Source organism: Geospiza fortis, unplaced genomic scaffold (genome assembly GCF_000277835.1).
Source record: "Geospiza fortis unplaced genomic scaffold, GeoFor_1.0 scaffold40, whole genome shotgun sequence".
NCBI lineage: Eukaryota > Metazoa > Chordata > Aves > Passeriformes > Thraupidae > Geospiza > Geospiza fortis.
Window position 1 is genome coordinate 9385314 of NW_005054297.1, and position 22047 is coordinate 9407360.

At 36.3% G+C, this 22047-nt stretch overlaps 1 protein-coding gene across 1 annotated transcript in view; it reads left to right on the plus strand.

Moving 5' to 3' along the window:
* The window catches only part of KLHL5 (kelch like family member 5), a 42095-nt gene extending 20220 nt beyond the window's left edge, over positions 1-21875 (plus strand). Inside the window, exons 5-11 of the mRNA XM_005415456.2 lie at positions 207-419; positions 5142-5328; positions 6229-6453; positions 6776-6938; positions 15636-15848; positions 18116-18287; positions 20379-21875. Of these exons, the coding sequence (XP_005415513.1) occupies positions 207-419; positions 5142-5328; positions 6229-6453; positions 6776-6938; positions 15636-15848; positions 18116-18287; positions 20379-20435 (1230 nt within the window). The 3' untranslated portion in view covers positions 20436-21875. The remainder of the gene's footprint in view (positions 1-206; positions 420-5141; positions 5329-6228; positions 6454-6775; positions 6939-15635; positions 15849-18115; positions 18288-20378) is intronic.
* The last annotated feature ends 172 nt before the right edge of the window (positions 21876-22047 follow it).

A 22047-nucleotide genomic window follows, 5' to 3' on the forward strand; every position in this document is an offset into this window, starting at 1 on the left:
TAAATGATTGAGTTGGGGAAATGATCAGGGATGAAAATAGTTCAGTACTTAAACTTTTTTTTTGGTCTTTCTCCCAAGTCAGTACTCCAGTGGGACAACTGAGAAGATGGCATGAAGGGAGGGAAAAGAGGGGAGGATACAGCAGGTGTTCCATAAAATGTCTTCAAAGTATGATGTTGCCTCTATTAAAATACTTTTCTTTTCAGGAAAACTTCATGGAAGTAATTAGAAATCAGGAATTTCTGTTATTGCCTGCCACTGAAATTGCTAAGCTTTTAGCAAGTGATGACATGAACATTCCTAATGAAGAAACTATACTGAATGCACTACTTACGTGGGTTCGACACGATTTGGAACAGAGAAGGAAAGATCTCAGTAAACTCCTGGCTTACATTAGACTGCCTCTGCTTGCTCCACAAGTAAATTGTTCAGTTTCTCTCTAGTTTATACCATGGTTACAATGGGTATAATGTCTGCAGTATAATTATATTGATAGTGACAAATCATAAAATTTATAGTGATCTGGATTCTTAGAGCTACATGTAAGAACTTAGCATCTTGTATAGGCATGATAGTTTGTGTCTCTGTAAACTGCAGCATATTCTGATTCTAGGACACAGAAAGGGGGGGGAGCTTCCAGAAAATGTTGCTTTTCTTGCCTATAAAAATGCTTATCAAAGATATCTTAGTCACTAGAGGCCGGGTCCTTTTTAAATTTCTTCTATATGGAACTTCCACGGTTTATTTGGCTCATTACATTTCCTTCATGTAGCAATAACTAGGAAATGCAATTTGAATTAATTGTTTGGAGTGATTTTTCTTCTGTTAACCCTTGATAGGCCATCACTGCCTACTTCTTGTTCTTCCCAGTCAATACTTTTTCTCCTTCTTGGAGAACATTAACAGAAAATGTAGAGGAAGCTTTGGGCTCAGTTTGTTTAAATAGTTGGGAATTACAGTTTTCCTACTCCCCTAGGAACAGCTACTCTTGTTAGTCTCAGACTGATTCCCTCAAAGGCAGGGAGGCCCTGCAGAAAGACCTCCACAAGACTGAGCAGTCACCAACTGTACAAAGTTTAACAAGGGAAAGTGCCAGACTGCAAATTGCATGGGGCAACCCTGGAAGTAGACAGACTGGGGAATGAGATGCTGGAAAGCAGTGCCATGCAAAGGGATCTGGGGGTCCTGGTCAGCAGAAAGTTGAACATGAGTCAGCAGTGCCCTGGCAGCCAGGAGGGACAACCCTGTCCTGGGGGGAATCAAGCACAGCATGGCCAGCCGGGCAGGGGGGGGATTTTCCTGCTCTGCTCTGCGCTGGGGCAGCTTCATCTTGAATATTGTGTGCAGTTTTGGGCATCACAATATAAAAAGGATCTAAAACTATTAGAAAGTGTCCAAAGGAGGGCAACAAAGATGGTGAAGGGCCTTGAGGGGAAGCCCTCAAGTATAAAGAGTGGCTGAAGTCACTTGTTCTGTTCAGCCTGGAGAAGAGGACACCTCGGTGCAGTTACAATTCCCTTGCGAGGGGGAGAGGAGGAGGAGGGGCAGACACTGATCTCTTCTCTGTGGTGCTCAGGGACAGGACCTGAGGGAATGGTGTGAAGTTATATCAGTGCAAATTTAGGTTGCATATCAGGAAAAGGTTCTTCACTCAGAGGGTGGCTGGGCACCGGAACAGGCTCCCCAGGGCAATGATCACAGCAACAAGCCTGACATAGTTCAGGAAGTATTTGGACAATGCTCTCAAGCACATGGTGGTCCTTGGGGATGTCCTGTAGGGTGCTGGGAGTTGGAGGTGATGATCTTTGTGGCTCCCTTCCAACTCTTATTTCATGATTCTGTGATTCCCTTCCTGATAGCAAGTTTGTAAACTAGGTTTGATTTTTTTTTTTTTTTTTTGCTTTTTCCTTTCTTATTTTTCCTTGCTGGACCTTCTTTAGTAATATTTAGTATTTAGTATATAGTCAAAGGATTTTGCTTTATGATTTTCAGTTTGCTTAGTGAGAATTCTCTCTTAAATGAAGAAAATAGGATTTTTATGAAATCCAAATAATAAGTAAAATTCATTAAGACAAGAAAAATGGAGTTCAGTTAATTCATAGTGATAAATCACATGCATTACATTCTGTGTATTTCTTCTAATCTGATGTCCTCTTGCTGGATAGTAAGATTCTCTACCAAGCATTTTAGTATTTATTTCCATACTGATTATTATATATTCAAAAGCAAGGTTTTCTCAGTTGTGGCCTTGACTTTGTCATTCAATTTTTCTAGAAACATAATTCAGAGTAAGGCAATTGACAAGGAGAAAATCATTCTTTTGTTGAACATTTAATTAATTGATAACTAAGTAACCCCTCCTGTATTCCTTTTACTTAATTGGCTGTAATTGAAACATTTTTAGAAACTGAAAGTACAGAATTTATCCCAGAAATATGTACTGAAATCAAATTATGTCCACTCAGTAACTGATTAGGAAAATAGCAAGATGAAATACAGAAGCAAAATTATATTTTACTTATTATTTTATCTTTAATTTTAATCTCATGTCCAAATATATACTTATATTTCTAAAACAATATTTTTCTGTTATCTTTTTATTTATTACTTTCTTTAGCACATTAAAGTGTTAGAGCTATGATTTTAATATGGAAACATTTAGTAGATGAGTAAACTTATTTGAAGTGCCCAAAACAGTCTTAATGTTTTCAGAATCAAGTTTTTCTTCATGATTATGTGACATTAGGCTATCTGACAGCAAATATAACTTAATTAAAAGCTTTTTAGTTTTATGGTTGATGAGTTAAAGGTATTGGAAAGAAATTAAATTAGAAAATTGAACATCTTGCTGAAACCGAAACCATTATAAGCAGAGATGCAGATACACTTTAAAAAAATCTTCAGGAAATACTGTGAAACTGTAACACTGGAAGCAAAAAAAATTGTAAGCAAATGTTAGTTTTATTGGTTAGTTTTATGCATCCTTTGTAGACATCTCTGGTTAGTGCTAGCAGTGTCCTAAATATTTGTACATTTATTTTTCCTAAAGATGAATATTTGTCTGCCTCTTAAGCTGTAAGGTGGCAAATATTACATCTCTGATAAGTAATGAAAAAGATGAAAAAAATTAGAAATTTCTGAATTACAAGGCAGCTCAGATTCCTTTTAGGCGGAAATTCCTAGTACTGGAGTGTCTGCACTACCTTTCTCCTTATCAGATTTGCAGTTACTATGATTCCATGCTAACATGTGATTTGTAAATTCTGTTAGAAATGCTTTCAGTACAAAGACCCATGTAAATAATAAAACTTGAAAAAAATGTACTCTTAGTAAGCCCATTTTAATTTCTTTGAGTAAAGAATAATCATGGTAGTTCTAGTTTCAAGAACCTGCAGACTAGATTGCATTTCTTTTTAAATTAAATCAAATTGCTTTCAGAGACTGTGACTCTGCACTGTGAGAAATTCTTTATAGGTTGAGTGGGTTAGAAACTGTAGAAAATGTAGGTTGCATCTTGTTGTTGCAGAACTCACATTCACACATAGTGTTGCTTTAAATACTATGTGCTCCTTGTCCATCAGAAAAATATATTGAAAGTCTGAATTGGTCATGTTGTATTCAAGCCTTACTTTTCATGCATGCAGCTTTGAGAGTGTCTGATTTAGGACAATAGGAATTAATTTATTTCTTTTTTATATATATTTTAAACCATGTGTAATTCTATAGCATTGCACACTGCCTTTTTAGTTTATTATTTTATGATCACAAAGTGTCCCTGTGAAGTGATGCAAGCAGTCCTTTGGGTCAAAAGAAGAAATAATTTAAGGTATGAAAGTAAAGAATGAGATTAAATTCCCTCTACTAATTTACATGAGAACACTTCATTTGCTATTTTAAATAGTGAGAACTTCAGCCACTTGGATAAATGCTGCAGAAATCTCAGTTTTCTGAAAATCACTGATGAAGGGCTTTGAGAAGGTTTTTTATTCTCTCTGTGATGATTATGTTTTCTGTCATGTTTTGTGTTATTTTGCCTGATACTGAGGTGTTCAGGTTTAGCCATCTGTACTTACTTGTATCCCTTCTGGAAACATGGTTATCGTGTTTGCCACTTTGCAGCCCTAAGGCAACCGTATTATGGATAACCATATTGTGCACATCTGTTTCACAGCAAGTCCCTTTAGTACTTCTGATGACTGATGTCACAGCAGTTTTGTACCTGTTAGTGGTTGGCTGTCAACAGCTCAATAAAGACATCTCATTCTGGTTTGTGAATGTCTAGTATTCACAAAGTGTTTGGATTTTGGCTTTTCAAAGGCATCTGCCTTTTTTCCCCTCTTTTTCTGACAAATGTCCAAATCCCAGTGGGGCACTTCATTTATTTTTTCTGTTATTCATGGCATGTTGTGCAGCTCAGAAAAATGCCAGTTTACAGACTTCTAATAAGTAGAATGTGACTCTCAATGTAATTTTTTCCTGCAGTTCGGTAAATGTGGACAAATCACTAAAATATTTGACAAACCACTCCAGAATCTTTGAACTTAAAAACTTCTTTTAGTAGTCTTTAGTTGAATTTTATTTAATTCATATTTAAGATTTAAAAGTTGCCAAATTTGCTTGCAAGCTTGATATAAAAATTTTAACGAAGGCTTTTATTAAGTGGTAGACTGTGATCTTGGTCACTGTTAGGGTGAGGAACAGAATATATATTAAAATATTCAGCATGTGCTGAAAGGGCTTTTACAGACCTCTGCATTGGGTGAATTTGGGAATAAAAGCATGAGGTTGAACTGACCCAAAGCCTGTTTCCATTTTCTTGAACATTCCTGCACAGCACTGGAACTCAAGATTATGTTTCCTTCCTTTGGACCATTAAGCTGAAATCATCCATTAAGATCAGATGGCCTTCCACTTTAAATATTTATTTATTTGATGGTTTCGCTCAAAATGTGAATGTTCTGTTTATTAGAAGTTTATTTTCACCCTACCCTATTTTTTATATGACTATTTTGAAAATACAGAGATTTTTAAACCAGGCAGTGAAAGTGTTTGTATAAAACATTATCTTGGTAATCGTGGTTTTATTTTTCATGTTTTTATTTTTTATAGCAATACAGCTTGTTTGATTTTCTTTTTCACAGTTTTTGGCAGACATGGAGAACAACGCACTCTTTAGGGATGACATTGAATGTCAAAAGCTCATTATGGAAGCAATGAAGTACCATCTGTTGCCAGAGAGACGACCTATGTTGCAAAGCCCTCGCACCAAACCTAGAAAATCTACAGTGGGCGTTTTGTTTGCAGTTGGAGGGATGGATGCAACAAAAGGTATTGGCTTATGTAATGTTTAGCTGATGAGCTGTTTTGGTTCTTTTTAAAAGAAATGCTCAATAGATTTTTTTACAGCCTGTTAAATCTAAAATTCAAGGACTTGGCAGTACAGAACAGGAAACATCTAAAGTGTATACTATTTATTAGGTTAAAAAGGTCTGTATATCTTTGAGACTGCTGTAAATATTCTGGAATCTAGAGTTCTGATTTGAAATTATCATAGGAATAGCTGATTACTAAGTAGTGAAGTGTTTAATTGAATATAAACTAATCTTTATTTACTTGAGGGGGCAGTAACTTGGAAAAGGAAGAAAAGGTTTGAAAGGCCAAAAAGGTGACCTAAACATGCTTTAAAAAAAGCCAAAACAACAAAAATATTTTGACTAATTGTTAAATAGTTCTGTCAGAACTACTTGGATTTTTTTTTCATAGAAAATTCCATGCTTTTTAATGGTAATTAGAAAGGATCTGGTAAGTTAGAAAAGAGCAGAGAAAGTGTTTTCTTTAATTTGTTGTTTTAAAGCTGTTTCTTGGTAGTTCATGTCACATACCATCAGCTTTTTTCTCTAATATTACAAAACAGTTGATTTCAATATGTGATTGCATTCCACATGGTTGGTTTATATTCCTAATATTTCTATTTCTAAAGGCTTGATTCTGCAAAGCAGTTACAAAACCTGGTTTTTGTCTTGAAAAGCACCAAGAAAGTTGTCCTTTGTAATGGTGCAGTTAATTGCTTAGGAAGTCAAAAAAGACTATTTGTCTACACAGACTTAAGAATATGCTGCAGGATATCATGGTGTCTTGTGGGAATCAGCATATTACTAAAATAAAAAGTACCCTAGTGCTTCAGAACTTGTTCTTTTTCCATGTGTAACTTGCATATATTGTCATCAGGAGCTACAAGCATTGAAAAATACGAACTTCGTACCAACACATGGACTCCAGTTGCAAACATGAATGGACGAAGATTACAGTTTGGAGTTGCAGTCTTAGATGATAAATTGTTTGTTGTTGGTGGCAGAGATGGACTGAAAACATTGAATACTGTGGAGTGCTACAACCCTAGATCAAAAACTTGGAGTGTAATGCCACCAATGTCCACTCATCGTCACGGTCTTGGTATGTACAGTTCTGTAAAGGCTGACTGCATATTTTTTAAAGGTTACCTGGTTTAGGATTGGTCAAAAAAGCATTCAGAAATAAAGTTGGGGGGCGGGGGGAGGGTGGAAATTTTGTTTAGATGCCAACTGCTTATTCAATGTCCTTTCTCCTTCAGATTATATTGAAGATGATTGTATTTGGTAGCATCAGCTACCAAAAGGATTTTTTTTCTTTTCAGTTTTGTGGTGCACACTGGACTGCCACTAAGAAATTCTGATATTTATTCCTCTTAATTGTCTGATCTTTATTCCCCTTAGTTGTTTTCATATCTGTATTTTAGGAGTAGCTGTGTTGGAAGGTCCCATGTATGCTGTAGGAGGACATGATGGCTGGAGCTACCTGAATACCGTAGAAAGATGGGATCCACAGGCTCGTCAGTGGAACTTCGTAGCTAGCATGTCAACTCCCAGGAGCACTGTTGGTGTAGCAATATTAAATGGAAAGTATGTGAAGGAGTTTCTGTTTTCAAATTTAAAATCTCATTATTTTAATGTAATTAAAAGACCATCTTAAATAAATATTAATAGTTTCTCTTGATAGATACCAGTTATAAGCATTAAGAGCCGTGTTTCTTCATTCACAGAAGAGATACTGTGCTGGAAAGTGCCAGACTGCAAATTGCATGGGGCAACCCTGGAAGTAGACAGACTGGGGAATGAGATGCTGGAAAGCAGTGCCATGCAAAGGGATCTGGGGGTTCTGGTCAGCAGAAAGTTGAACATGAGTCAGCAGTGCCCTGGCAGCCAGGAGGTACAACCCTGTCCTGGGGGGCATCAAGCACAGCATGGCCAGCCGGGCAGGGGGGGGATTTTCCTGCTCTGCTCTGCGCTGGGGCAGCTTCATCTTGAATATTGTGTGCAGTTTTGGGCATCACAATATAAAAAGGATCTAAAACTATTAGAAAGTGTCCAAAGGAGGGCAACAAAGATGGTGAAGGGCCTTGAGGGGAAGCCCTCAAGTATAAAGAGTGGCTGAAGTCACTTGTTCTGTTCAGCCTGGAGAAGAGGACACCTCGGTGCAGTTACAATTCCCTTGCGAGGGGAAGAGGAGGAGGAGGGGCAGATACTGATCTCTTCTCTGTGGTGCTCAGGGACAGGACCTGAGGGAATGGTGTGAAGTTATATCAGTGCAAATTTAGGTTGCATATCAGGAAAAGGTTCTTCACTCAGAGGGTGGCTGGGCACCGGAACAGGCTCCCCAGGGCAATGATCACAGCAACAAGCCTGACAGAGTTCAGGAAGTATTTGGACAATGCTCTCAAGCACATGGTGGTCCTTGGGGATGTCCTGTAGGGTGCTGGGAGTTGGAGGTGATGATCTTTGTGGCTCCCTTCCAACTCTTATTTCATGATTCTGTGATTCACTTCCTGATAGCAAGTTTGTAAACTAGGTTTGATTTTTTTTTTTTTTTTTTTTTTGCTTTTTCCTTTCTTATTTTTCCTTGCTGGACCTTCTTTAGTAATATTTAGTATTTAGTATATAGTCAAAGGATTTTGCTTTATGATTTTCAGTTTGCTTAGTGAGAATTCTCTCTTAAATGAAGAAAATAGGATTTTTATGAAATCCAAATAATAAGTAAAATTCATTAAGACAAGAAAAATGGAGTTCAGTTAATTCATAGTGATAAATCACATGCATTACATTCTGTGTATTTCTTCTAATCTGATGTCCTCTTGCTGGATAGTAAGATTCTCTACCAAGCATTTTAGTATTTATTTCCATACTGATTATTATATATTCAAAAGCAAGGTTTTCTCAGTTGTGGCCTTGACTTTGTCATTCAATTTTTCTAGAAACATAATTCAGAGTAAGGCAATTGACAAGGAGAAAATCATTCTTTTGTTGAACATTTAATTAATTGATAACTAAGTAACCCCTCCTGTATTCCTTTTACTTAATTGGCTGTAATTGAAACATTTTTAGAAACTGAAAGTACAGAATTTATCCCAGAAATATGTACTGAAATCAAATTATGTCCACTCAGTAACTGATTAGGAAAATAGCAAGATGAAATACAGAAGCAAAATTATATTTTACTTATTATTTTATCTTTAATTTTAATCTCATGTCCAAATATATACTTATATTTCTAAAACAATATTTTTCTGTTATCTTTTTATTTATTACTTTCTTTAGCACATTAAAGTGTTAGAGCTATGATTTTAATATGGAAACATTTAGTAGATGAGTAAACTTATTTGAAGTGCCCAAAACAGTCTTAATGTTTTCAGAATCAAGTTTTTCTTCATGATTATGTGACATTAGGCTATCTGACAGCAAATATAACTTAATTAAAAGCTTTTTAGTTTTATGGTTGATGAGTTAAAGGTATTGGAAAGAAATTAAATTAGAAAATTGAACATCTTGCTGAAACCGAAACCATTATAAGCAGAGATGCAGATACACTTTAAAAAAATCTTCAGGAAATACTGTGAAACTGTAACACTGGAAGCAAAAAAAATTGTAAGCAAATGTTAGTTTTATTGGTTAGTTTTATGCATCCTTTGTAGACATCTCTGGTTAGTGCTAGCAGTGTCCTAAATATTTGTACATTTATTTTTCCTAAAGATGAATATTTGTCTGCCTCTTAAGCTGTAAGGTGGCAAATATTACATCTCTGATAAGTAATGAAAAAGATGAAAAAAATTAGAAATTTCTGAATTACAAGGCAGCTCAGATTCCTTTTAGGCGGAAATTCCTAGTACTGGAGTGTCTGCACTACCTTTCTCCTTATCAGATTTGCAGTTACTATGATTCCATGCTAACATGTGATTTGTAAATTCTGTTAGAAATGCTTTCAGTACAAAGACCCATGTAAATAATAAAACTTGAAAAAAATGTACTCTTAGTAAGCCCATTTTAATTTCTTTGAGTAAAGAATAATCATGGTAGTTCTAGTTTCAAGAACCTGCAGACTAGATTGCATTTCTTTTTAAATTAAATCAAATTGCTTTCAGAGACTGTGACTCTGCACTGTGAGAAATTCTTTATAGGTTGAGTGGGTTAGAAACTGTAGAAAATGTAGGTTGCATCTTGTTGTTGCAGAACTCACATTCACACATAGTGTTGCTTTAAATACTATGTGCTCCTTGTCCATCAGAAAAATATATTGAAAGTCTGAATTGGTCATGTTGTATTCAAGCCTTACTTTTCATGCATGCAGCTTTGAGAGTGTCTGATTTAGGACAATAGGAATTAATTTATTTCTTTTTTATATATATTTTAAACCATGTGTAATTCTATAGCATTGCACACTGCCTTTTTAGTTTATTATTTTATGATCACAAAGTGTCCCTGTGAAGTGATGCAAGCAGTCCTTTGGGTCAAAAGAAGAAATAATTTAAGGTATGAAAGTAAAGAATGAGATTAAATTCCCTCTACTAATTTACATGAAAACACTTCATTTGCTATTTTAAATAGTGAGAACTTCAGCCACTTGGATAAATGCTGCAGAAATCTCAGTTTTCTGAAAATCACTGATGAAGGGCTTTGAGAAGGTTTTTTATTCTCTCTGTGATGATTATGTTTTCTGTCATGTTTTGTGTTATTTTGCCTGATACTGAGGTGTTCAGGTTTAGCCATCTGTACTTACTTGTATCCCTTCTGGAAACATGGTTATCGTGTTTGCCACTTTGCAGCCCTAAGGCAACCGTATTATGGATAACCATATTGTGCACATCTGTTTCACAGCAAGTCCCTTTAGTACTTCTGATGACTGATGTCACAGCAGTTTTGTACCTGTTAGTGGTTGGCTGTCAACAGCTCAATAAAGACATCTCATTCTGGTTTGTGAATGTCTAGTATTCACAAAGTGTTTGGATTTTGGCTTTTCAAAGGCATCTGCCTTTTTTCCCCTCTTTTTCTGACAAATGTCCAAATCCCAGTGGGGCACTTCATTTATTTTTTCTGTTATTCATGGCATGTTGTGCAGCTCAGAAAAATGCCAGTTTACAGACTTCTAATAAGTAGAATGTGACTCTCAATGTAATTTTTTCCTGCAGTTCGGTAAATGTGGACAAATCACTAAAATATTTGACAAACCACTCCAGAATCTTTGAACTTAAAAACTTCTTTTAGTAGTCTTTAGTTGAATTTTATTTAATTCATATTTAAGATTTAAAAGTTGCCAAATTTGCTTGCAAGCTTGATATAAAAATTTTAACGAAGGCTTTTATTAAGTGGTAGACTGTGATCTTGGTCACTGTTAGGGTGAGGAACAGAATATATATTAAAATATTCAGCATGTGCTGAAAGGGCTTTTACAGACCTCTGCATTGGGTGAATTTGGGAATAAAAGCATGAGGTTGAACTGACCCAAAGCCTGTTTCCATTTTCTTGAACATTCCTGCACAGCACTGGAACTCAAGATTATGTTTCCTTCCTTTGGACCATTAAGCTGAAATCATCCATTAAGATCAGATGGCCTTCCACTTTAAATATTTATTTATTTGATGGTTTCGCTCAAAATGTGAATGTTCTGTTTATTAGAAGTTTATTTTCACCCTACCCTATTTTTTATATGACTATTTTGAAAATACAGAGATTTTTAAACCAGGCAGTGAAAGTGTTTGTATAAAACATTATCTTGGTAATCGTGGTTTTATTTTTCATGTTTTTATTTTTTATAGCAATACAGCTTGTTTGATTTTCTTTTTCACAGTTTTTGGCAGACATGGAGAACAACGCACTCTTTAGGGATGACATTGAATGTCAAAAGCTCATTATGGAAGCAATGAAGTACCATCTGTTGCCAGAGAGACGACCTATGTTGCAAAGCCCTCGCACCAAACCTAGAAAATCTACAGTGGGCGTTTTGTTTGCAGTTGGAGGGATGGATGCAACAAAAGGTATTGGCTTATGTAATGTTTAGCTGATGAGCTGTTTTGGTTCTTTTTAAAAGAAATGCTCAATAGATTTTTTTACAGCCTGTTAAATCTAAAATTCAAGGACTTGGCAGTACAGAACAGGAAACATCTAAAGTGTATACTATTTATTAGGTTAAAAAGGTCTGTATATCTTTGAGACTGCTGTAAATATTCTGGAATCTAGAGTTCTGATTTGAAATTATCATAGGAATAGCTGATTACTAAGTAGTGAAGTGTTTAATTGAATATAAACTAATCTTTATTTACTTGAGGGGGCAGTAACTTGGAAAAGGAAGAAAAGGTTTGAAAGGCCAAAAAGGTGACCTAAACATGCTTTAAAAAAAGCCAAAACAACAAAAATATTTTGACTAATTGTTAAATAGTTCTGTCAGAACTACTTGGATTTTTTTTTCATAGAAAATTCCATGCTTTTTAATGGTAATTAGAAAGGATCTGGTAAGTTAGAAAAGAGCAGAGAAAGTGTTTTCTTTAATTTGTTGTTTTAAAGCTGTTTCTTGGTAGTTCATGTCACATACCATCAGCTTTTTTCTCTAATATTACAAAACAGTTGATTTCAATATGTGATTGCATTCCACATGGTTGGTTTATATTCCTAATATTTCTATTTCTAAAGGCTTGATTCTGCAAAGCAGTTACAAAACCTGGTTTTTGTCTTGAAAAGCACCAAGAAAGTTGTCCTTTGTAATGGTGCAGTTAATTGCTTAGGAAGTCAAAAAAGACTATTTGTCTACACAGACTTAAGAATATGCTGCAGGATATCATGGTGTCTTGTGGGAATCAGCATATTACTAAAATAAAAAGTACCCTAGTGCTTCAGAACTTGTTCTTTTTCCATGTGTAACTTGCATATATTGTCATCAGGAGCTACAAGCATTGAAAAATACGAACTTCGTACCAACACATGGACTCCAGTTGCAAACATGAATGGACGAAGATTACAGTTTGGAGTTGCAGTCTTAGATGATAAATTGTTTGTTGTTGGTGGCAGAGATGGACTGAAAACATTGAATACTGTGGAGTGCTACAACCCTAGATCAAAAACTTGGAGTGTAATGCCACCAATGTCCACTCATCGTCACGGTCTTGGTATGTACAGTTCTGTAAAGGCTGACTGCATATTTTTTAAAGGTTACCTGGTTTAGGATTGGTCAAAAAAGCATTCAGAAATAAAGTTGGGGGGCGGGGGGAGGGTGGAAATTTTGTTTAGATGCCAACTGCTTATTCAATGTCCTTTCTCCTTCAGATTATATTGAAGATGATTGTATTTGGTAGCATCAGCTACCAAAAGGATTTTTTTTCTTTTCAGTTTTGTGGTGCACACTGGACTGCCACTAAGAAATTCTGATATTTATTCCTCTTAATTGTCTGATCTTTATTCCCCTTAGTTGTTTTCATATCTGTATTTTAGGAGTAGCTGTGTTGGAAGGTCCCATGTATGCTGTAGGAGGACATGATGGCTGGAGCTACCTGAATACCGTAGAAAGATGGGATCCACAGGCTCGTCAGTGGAACTTCGTAGCTAGCATGTCAACTCCCAGGAGCACTGTTGGTGTAGCAATATTAAATGGAAAGTATGTGAAGGAGTTTCTGTTTTCAAATTTAAAATCTCATTATTTTAATGTAATTAAAAGACCATCTTAAATAAATATTAATAGTTTCTCTTGATAGATACCAGTTATAAGCATTAAGAGCCGTGTTTCTTCATTCACAGAAGAGATACTGTGCTGGGTCAAGCAAGCCTCTCCACAGCATAACAGCTGTATGTCGAGTGTACTAGGGCCCTCATCATCCTAGTGACTGTCACCTGCACTTGCTTCAGTATGGCAAGATCTTTCTTATACCAAGAACCTGCTGCATTACAGTATGAAATTTGGCAGAAAATAATCCCCCTTGCATTCCAGCTGGTCCCCAGAGATCAGAGGGGCTGGGTGCAGCTGGGCCTAATTTCTGTTTATAAGCAGTTCAGTGCTCTAAGTCTGGTTGCATTCAATACTTTAACAATCACAGATCCACAAACAGTGTGGTTTTTTGAAGCTACAGAAATGCAGATTTGGGCTGCTGATTATGAATTCACTTACTGCATCAGCACTAAATATACTAAGGCTAATCAATGATTAACAAAGCTAAGTTAGCAATTCAAGCTAAATTAACAAATTCAGTCTCTTGCTTCACCCTTAATTAAGCTGAGTTTCACCTTGGTATGCACATATGCAGTCAGAGGTGCAGTTCTTACTAAAGAAGTGCTCCTGCTTTGGGAATGGAGAGAGGTGCAAGCCATGTTTTGCCAGGGTGACACAGCAGACAAAAGCTACTGATTTACTGAGTAGTATTGTGGTTGTGGCAGAATATTTATACTCTATTGTCCACAAATTTTCACTTCCTGTTTATGTGCTATCTGTTCATCTCCCTGGAGCTACTTGAATGCTGTCAGGTAAAAAAAAGTTTTTTAATTTTGGAAGCCTAGTCACTGGTAAATTAGTACTTCTGAAAGACACCTACAAAGGGTTCTCTAAGATCTGGAATAAGTCCAAGAATGAGTGGAAATGCTCACTGCCTACAGGAAGGAGGGATGGACTTGATCAACCAGCAAGCAGAGTGCCTTGGCTGCCTTGGAACTGCAGTCTCAGATACCTAAGCTGGGTCTTAAGCTTGCTATATATTCAGCAGTGGGTCCCAGATATGATGAAAAGCACCAGAATTAGAGCCTCACTTTTCCCTATTATTATAGAACATTGCCTAGACTCTTAATGGGGGCAACAACAAAAGATCACTATAACTGACCTTTTTAAAACACATGCAGCATTTCAGATGCAGGAGCAGTAACTTCTGCACTTTCCTATAATGTCTGTTTGTAACTTGGTAAGTTTCAGTGATTGAAACTGAAAAACCTTCATATAGAGAGGTTAATATGGCTTTCTCCCTGTCCAGAATGTGAAATCACTGCATAAATGATCAAAACTCTCTCCATGCTTTGAGGGAAGGTAAAGTTGGGAGCTTCATAAATGTTATGTTGCATAAAGGATTGATTTTAGTAATGAACTTCATGGAACTACAGCAGAGTTTTACAGAAACCTTCAATATATTCCTTACCTTAAACACTGTACTGTTTAGGTAAGGAATATGTTGTTTAAGGTAAGGAATATATTGTTTTACAATAAGAAATATATTGTTGTACTGTTTAAGGTAAGGAATATATTGTTTTACAATATATTGTAGTACAGGTACTGCTACTGTTTTAGTAGTACCTGTACTACTAAACAAAGAAACTTCAATGGATTTTTTTAAAGCTTATTAAAATTGTTACTGAGAAGGAGTAGATCAACCGTATTTACAAGATGTTTGTATTTAAGTTCCTTGGTCAGTATATTTAAAAAAACCAAACACTAGTATTACCCAAACTGAGGACATCTTGAAGTGTGCTTCACGGTAACCGTTGTAAATTCACACTATCGTTATCTACAGTATCTAATGTTTGTTTGATTATCTAGCCATTCTTAGGCTCTGAAATAATTTGAGGTGATTTCTCACTGGATTTTACTTCTGATGCATTGCTTCCTTTTTAGAATGGCTTCCATGTTCCTACTTTTCCAAATAAAGTGCTGGGCATGTCTGCTGCTATGCCTAGAGTGCTCATAAATTCTGTTCATAAACTCTTTATGAAGTTTGATTATTTGATTAGTTTTAAAGGTTCATCTGTGATTGTGTCCTCCTAAACCAATTTTTTTTTTTCATTCATTTCAATCAGCCCTTGCAAATAATTGAAATCCTGCATACCAAATGCTAGAAACCTTTTTCTTGGGACTAAGCAGACTGGGCCACCTAGTGGGTATGAGGGATTTAAGGTAGTGCTGTCAGTCATGAACTAAAACCCTGGTCCAGAAAAGCACTTGAATGCCTAAGATGAGGCAGGGTAGAGATGGTGCATGCACAGATGCACTACTGAATTTGTCCTTCTGACCCTGCAAGTCACATATGTAATTTTGAAATTGTTAGCTATAGGCATAGGTTGGAATATAAATGCTGTGTAAGATATTCCATTTTCTGTAAATTATTGTTGTTATGTATTGATCGTTACAATAGGAAAAGGTTGGAGCAAAATCTTGCCTGAGTTTTCACTGCAGAGCAGTCTACTGAAAGTTGAAAGTCCCCTTCTAAACTTCCCTTTTCAACAAACTTGAAATCCTTCATGTTTCACTAGAAACTGTCTTATTCAGACAACATTTATTTTCTTCTTTTTTTTTGTTTTACTTTGTAGGCTTTATGCAGTTGGTGGTCGAGATGGAAGTTCTTGTCTTAAGTCAGTAGAATGTTTTGATCCTCATACAAACAAATGGACTCTCTGTGCTCAGATGTCAAAAAGAAGAGGTGGTGTAGGTGTAACCACCTGGAACGGGTTCTTGTATGCCATAGGTGGCCATGATGCTCCAGCATCCAACTTAACATCCAGGCTGTCAGACTGCGTGGAAAGGTAATGTCCTGATGGAGGCATATCCTGCCATGGGCTTCTCATTGTGCTAGTCTGTCAGGTGATTTATGGGAAGAGCTGTAAGTAGAAACCCAATAGAATAGGTGTGTTATTTTTAGCATGAACAGAGGAAACTTAAATATAAAAATTTGCTGTGTAGGCATACTATGATTCAAAATGTTACCAGGACAGAATATTTAAATTCTTCTTAATGCAGTTCATCTAGATTATTTTAACAATCTCATATAATGAATTATGTTTGATAACTGAAACAACATGGAGTTGATTGCTTTTAAAAATGGATCTTTCACACAAGTCTGAATCTATTAATATAATAACTTTCAAAGGAGTTAACGGTAAGGTTTGGTGGATCTTTATGTATCAAATTCTTTCTTGTACCCTCTAATGACACTGGGAAATTGGCATGTAATTCAGTCATTCCTAGGTTGGTATATCTTTCTGTAATGTGATTAATGAATGGCTGTATCACAAGTTGCAGAAGCACATGTGATCCATAAAATAATTTATAAGGTAGTAAATACTTCATAATTCACTGTATTACATCTTCACTGGCATTTTAGGTATTTCTGAACTATGCGTTAATTCTCTCCCTGCTCCCCCACCACCAGCTGTAAAACTTTTCTTCTTTTCTATTACCTCCCAACACTTAGAGTAAGTCCTCATTGCCCATATTCTTCTTTTACTAAATTTATTCATGCTAGGATATATATTCTACTGTTAACCCCTAAAAAACCCAAAACAAAAAAACACCCACAAACCAAACCAAAACAACAACAACAACAACAAAAAAACCCACAGCACAAAAATTCACCACAAGAGAGAAGTAGTTTTCAAACTTTCAGAGTCCAGATAGACCTGAAAATACACTGTGGCCCATAGCCCTTAACATGTGGAAGTTGCACTGAAAAGACCCCAGAAAGGTTTGCAGATAGGAAGCTACTTCTCAACAAATACCAAATTTTTAGGGCTATACAGATAATCAGAAACCAAAGAGAAGTAAGTCTGTGTATTTTTCTACATCAGTATTTTCTGAAACAAAGTTACAGAACTCATTACTTTAATAAATAGGAATCGTCTTGTAATGCATTTTGTCCTTGTTCTTTAAGTGAGTTGAAATTGAAGACCATCAAATTCATGGAACTAGTTCCTTTAAAAAATTAAGGAATTAAGAAATATTAATTTAAAAAATCAGGCTTTTATGACCACACTAAACTTCTAAATTATATTTTGCAAAAGAAGTTGCTATTCCCAGATAAATATAATTGCTTATAAATTATAAAATAATTGGAAAAGTAATTTCTACATTTAACTTACTAATCACCCTCTTGTGTTTGCATCTGTGCTTTAAGTAGTGTTTTCATGTTACAGTTATGCTTGCATGCATTTGTGTAATACTTTGACTAGAGGACAGCAAATAGAATTGCTAGAGCTCTTTGTATCTATGCTCTTCGTGCAAATAAATTAAGACTACTGTCTTTCAACTTGTTTTTAGCAAGTATGATCTTAGCCAAATAATTCTTTTCTTCATACAGTTTTTAGAGCCATTCAGAGCTCTGTAATTACATTAGGTCTGCTGTAAGCATCTGCAGTCTTTAAAAAGATTGTCTCTTTTAGTTAGATTAAAATAATATTCCTTGCCATAAGCGTAGCATGGAGTCTCCTCTGTAGTTCTCAATTTGACTTGTAAAGAATGTTGATAATGTTCTAGAACCACACAATTTTTTTCATTAAACCATTTGCTGTTTACTGTGCTGATACTTCTGATTTCAAATGTATTGTAAATTGTCTTAAGGGTTTTGTATTTCCCTTATAATTTTTCCAAACCACTTTTGGGGGTCATATTTTTGAAATTGGTAATCTTAGTAATGGTAATCTTAGTGCCAAACCAAATTTTACCAGCCTGTGCTTTGACATACTTAAAGCAAGCATTGCTCTATTGTAGTGTAGCAGCAGAACTGTTTGTGGCATGGCATGTTTAGACATACAAAATGTAGTAAGAGCAGCTGTATATGGCTGTATGACTATTTGGAAAGCAGCATGAAGTAGATATCTGGCTAGCAGTGACTTTTGTTACCACATGACTAAAGAAACAGTTTCAAAGGGGGGAAATTGAGGGGAGAAAGTCCTTTGAAATTGACATTCAGATCTGTGCTGTTCCGTTTTCTACTACCTTGACAGCATCAGCTCCAGTACATTTTGTTGTTGAATTTTGGTAACGGTTTTAGTGCATAACACAAATTATCTTTTAGGTATGATCCCAAAACAGACATGTGGACTGCTGTGGCCTCCATGAGCATTAGCAGAGATGCAGTAGGGGTGTGTCTTCTTGGTGACAAGTTGTATGCTGTTGGAGGATATGATGGACAAACATATCTTAATACTGTGGAGTCCTATGATCCCCAGACAAATGAATGGACACAGGTAGAGTTTCTGATCAGACCATACACTACTATTAATATTGTTATTTCAACTGTGCCTCCTTTTGCAAGGAGAATTCAAATATTCCTTCTCTAAGAAGCAGTTTCTTACTAGTCTGTCACGAATCTCTTTTTTTCCTTTGTGTACCATCTTGAAATGACTTCTCTTGAACAGACAGTTGTTAATTTCCAATAAACTGCCCTCCTTTCTTTTGCAAGAGTATAGCTATTTTCTTTGACAATTTCAGCTACTTTTAATAATGTATTGCCACATTCTTCAAACTGTCATAAAGGATTCTGTTTACATGACTTGCTGTTCTGAAGATAAATGATAAATGTAGATTAGTTTTAGCTCTAATGTGTCTCTCAACATTTATTTCATCAAGGTTTTGCCTATTTTTTTCATAAATAATCCCTTCCTGAGGTTAATGCTATGTACAGTGTATGCAGATTCCAGAAAGCCTTTAGCCATTTTTCTTTTTGCAGCTTTAAAATAAAAATAATTCTACAGTTCATGCTCAGAAACTATTACTGTCAGTTCAGAGCTTGGTTACTTTTATAGCTTCAGGAATGTGTCTCTCTGTGGGAAGGCACACACAAGGACATCCTGAGCTGACTGTCCTTTGGTATCTAATGCCATTTGAGATGCCCTAAAGCATCTACATCCACCAAAGGTTGGCAGATACAGCACAGACTCTGTGGAACACCAAGGCCCTCCTGAAGTCCAGTTGCAGACCAGGATTAATGTCCAAGCTCATCTGTGATAGCATCAGACACCAGTATTTAGGCCACTGAATTCTGAGCCACCTGGATATGTTATTCTGGTAATAGCCCCAAGTTCTCAACTCAAAAAGAGAATTAAACTGCTGTTTATAAAAATCCCTGGAACACAAAAAACCTCAGCTGTCCATTTCCCTCCATTTCATATTGCTGCAAGCTCTTAAAACACAAGTCATGAAGGAGGATCATTAGAGCTTGGGGCATTCACTGGTACTGGTAGTGATAACCCATGGCATTGTTAGTCCTGCTAAAGAAAAAAAAAAGTGTATCAGAGGATTGAAGGTGCTTCTCACCAGAGGAGAGAAACTGTGCTTCTCGTCATTGCATCTACATGAATCTCACGTGTTTAGGTGGTGATCATCTCTATGTACCTCTGTATCCTAAGCCTTGACCCTCTATGTCTCACGGAATGCCACAATCCCAGTATATAGGATAGTTGCAAACTTTTGGGATTATGAAATATTAGGAAATAGGAATATTAGGAAATATAGATGGATTAGGAAATATTTGTGTACCTTCCTTCTCTTATTATGTCAGCAGTCTGCCACCTCTACATCTTCACACAACACAGAAGAAGGCAGTGGAATTTTCTCGGGTGAAGGTTGTCAGAGCCACAGACAGCTCTGTAAAAGTCTATTGTTCTTGGGGAAAAAAAGAAATAGGGGAAATGGCATAAACAGCTTCAGGATAGTCTCTGTACCACTTGGTGTGCTATTCACATACATGGCAATACTATGAAAGTTAAAAGAGGAAGCAAAGGAGAGTGTTAGAAACTACTGCCTTCCATTCAAGTCCAGCAGAATCTCAGCAAAAAAGGGTCTTGCCAGAAGTAAATTCTGTTTGCAATTAAAAAACAAAGACTACTAAATTTATTCTGATTTCAAGAACTCTCAACAGGATTTTATCAAATAATAAGTAAAAAGGTGAGGTTGCCCCTACAATTTTAGGCATTTTCGGCCTAAAATTATAAATTATAAATGGACTCTTTTACCACCCTTTACTCAGTTGTCTGACTGTCTAGCTCAGTTATCCAGTTTGTACTATAACAAAGGTTTCTTTTTCTTGTAATATGAATAATTGAAATTATCAATAAGAATTGCTTGATGTCCTTAGGGCTTGCTATTGTTTTCAGAGTGCTTCACTCTTTTATATAAAATATCTTTACCTTTGCTTTGTGTTTGTATCCAGACTTTTAAGTCATGTTAACAAGAGCGTGGGTGATATTGTCATTCTGCTGCAGCCATATAATTAGGGAGGGAAATTACTTAAAACTGACTGCAATGATCTCACGGATTGTTTATTTGTTTGTTTACAGGTTGCACCACTGTGCTTAGGAAGAGCTGGAGCATGTGTTGTGACTGTAAAACTCTGAATTATTTTCTCTGGGAAGGCGACATTCTCCTGTGTAGACTCAGAGGATTACTTTCTCCTCAAGCAAACTACGAGTGCACCAATCAACGCCAGGTGCAGGATATCTACCACAGCAAAGCTGACATGATGTTCTTATGGACCAATATTAAGCACTTTTAAAAAACTTTTGTTATGCATATGTTACAAGAATTCTACTTGTAAGAAAGTCACCTGCAACCTGCCAGTTGGCAGTAGAGGACTTCTGTTTAGGAAGTGCTAAGAAAATGAGTAAACCCACCATTATAATCAAATGTTATGGTTCTGGGGCCTTGATTTCCCTAAATGCAGAGCAATGATGCTATAAATGGATATACTTTGATATAATTTGGTCTATCTCTGGATGAAACAAGTTATAGGATTGGACCCCACAGATTTAATTTGCCTGTAATAAATGCAAATGGGTATCTGAGTAACTACAAGACAGGCTAACATAACAATGCAAACTATTGTAAATGGCAGGTGTCATGTCTGCCTTGGAAATGAAGTTGTGTATTTGGTGAATCTTTTGCACTTTTTAGCATCATTCCTAGTTAAGCAAACTTTTTATTTAACCAAAGCCTTATTTTAGATATTGTCTTACGCTAACAGAAACCTGCTATTTAATAATTTCTGACAGATATTTTTGACATCCAGTGTACTTTTTGGATTTTCAGAGTTGTTATGCAAGATGCAGAACATCATACCTTTTTCTCTGCTTTGGTTCCTGTATTTACTTTGCTGTTTGTATGCATTACTGGAAGAATTCTAAAGTGTGATTAACAATTAACCAATTTAAGTTTAATATTTGCACTTTGGAATTTTTGAAGCATTCCATTACATTAGATTAATTACATTTTTAAATGAGGCTTTGCACTACTATGAGAAGTATAATTTTATAAGATGAAGAAATTGTCTGTCTTTCCTGTAAGGTTATTTAAAAATGTAAAGGGCCCAATCCTGCCAGATGCTCAGCTGCCACCATTTAAGCATGTTCAGCATCTTACAGGACAGTGAAGTGTTCCTCGCAGGGCTGTATCAAATTAGTTACATTATTTAACAGTTACCTAATTTTTTACGATACTTCATAATTTGCCTTTCTCGAGCCCTCTGCTGTTACACCGAATTGCTTTGAACGATCTAAATGTTCTCGGGAGAAGCCTTTTTGTATTTGCTTTTATGTGCCTTGTCCCTTATGTTCTCCGAACAGCACCGCCCGTGAAAAACGGGATGTGAACTCATTGAATGTTTTGGGTTTGTTGGTTTTTTTTTAAGTTTGAAGTGCCCGATACCCAAAGTCCTTTGTACATTTCTAATTTTAAACGTGTGTTTTAACGCTCTCGGCGAACTATTTATTGTTTTAAAAGAAATCGGTGGCACTTTGTGATGAAGCTTTGCAGTTGGAATACAGCTGATCTCAAGAGGCTTTGCTGGCGAGTTGTGTGCCTTTATTCACTGGCTTAGAAACCCGTTCTCCGTGACCGCGGTTTAAAATCCTGATTTTCCTCTGAGAACTGGGTGCCGCGGCCTCACGCAGAGCTCCTCCCGCCGGGGCAGGGCCCGGGGCCGCTCTCTGCCCGCATCCCGCTCTGGGTGCC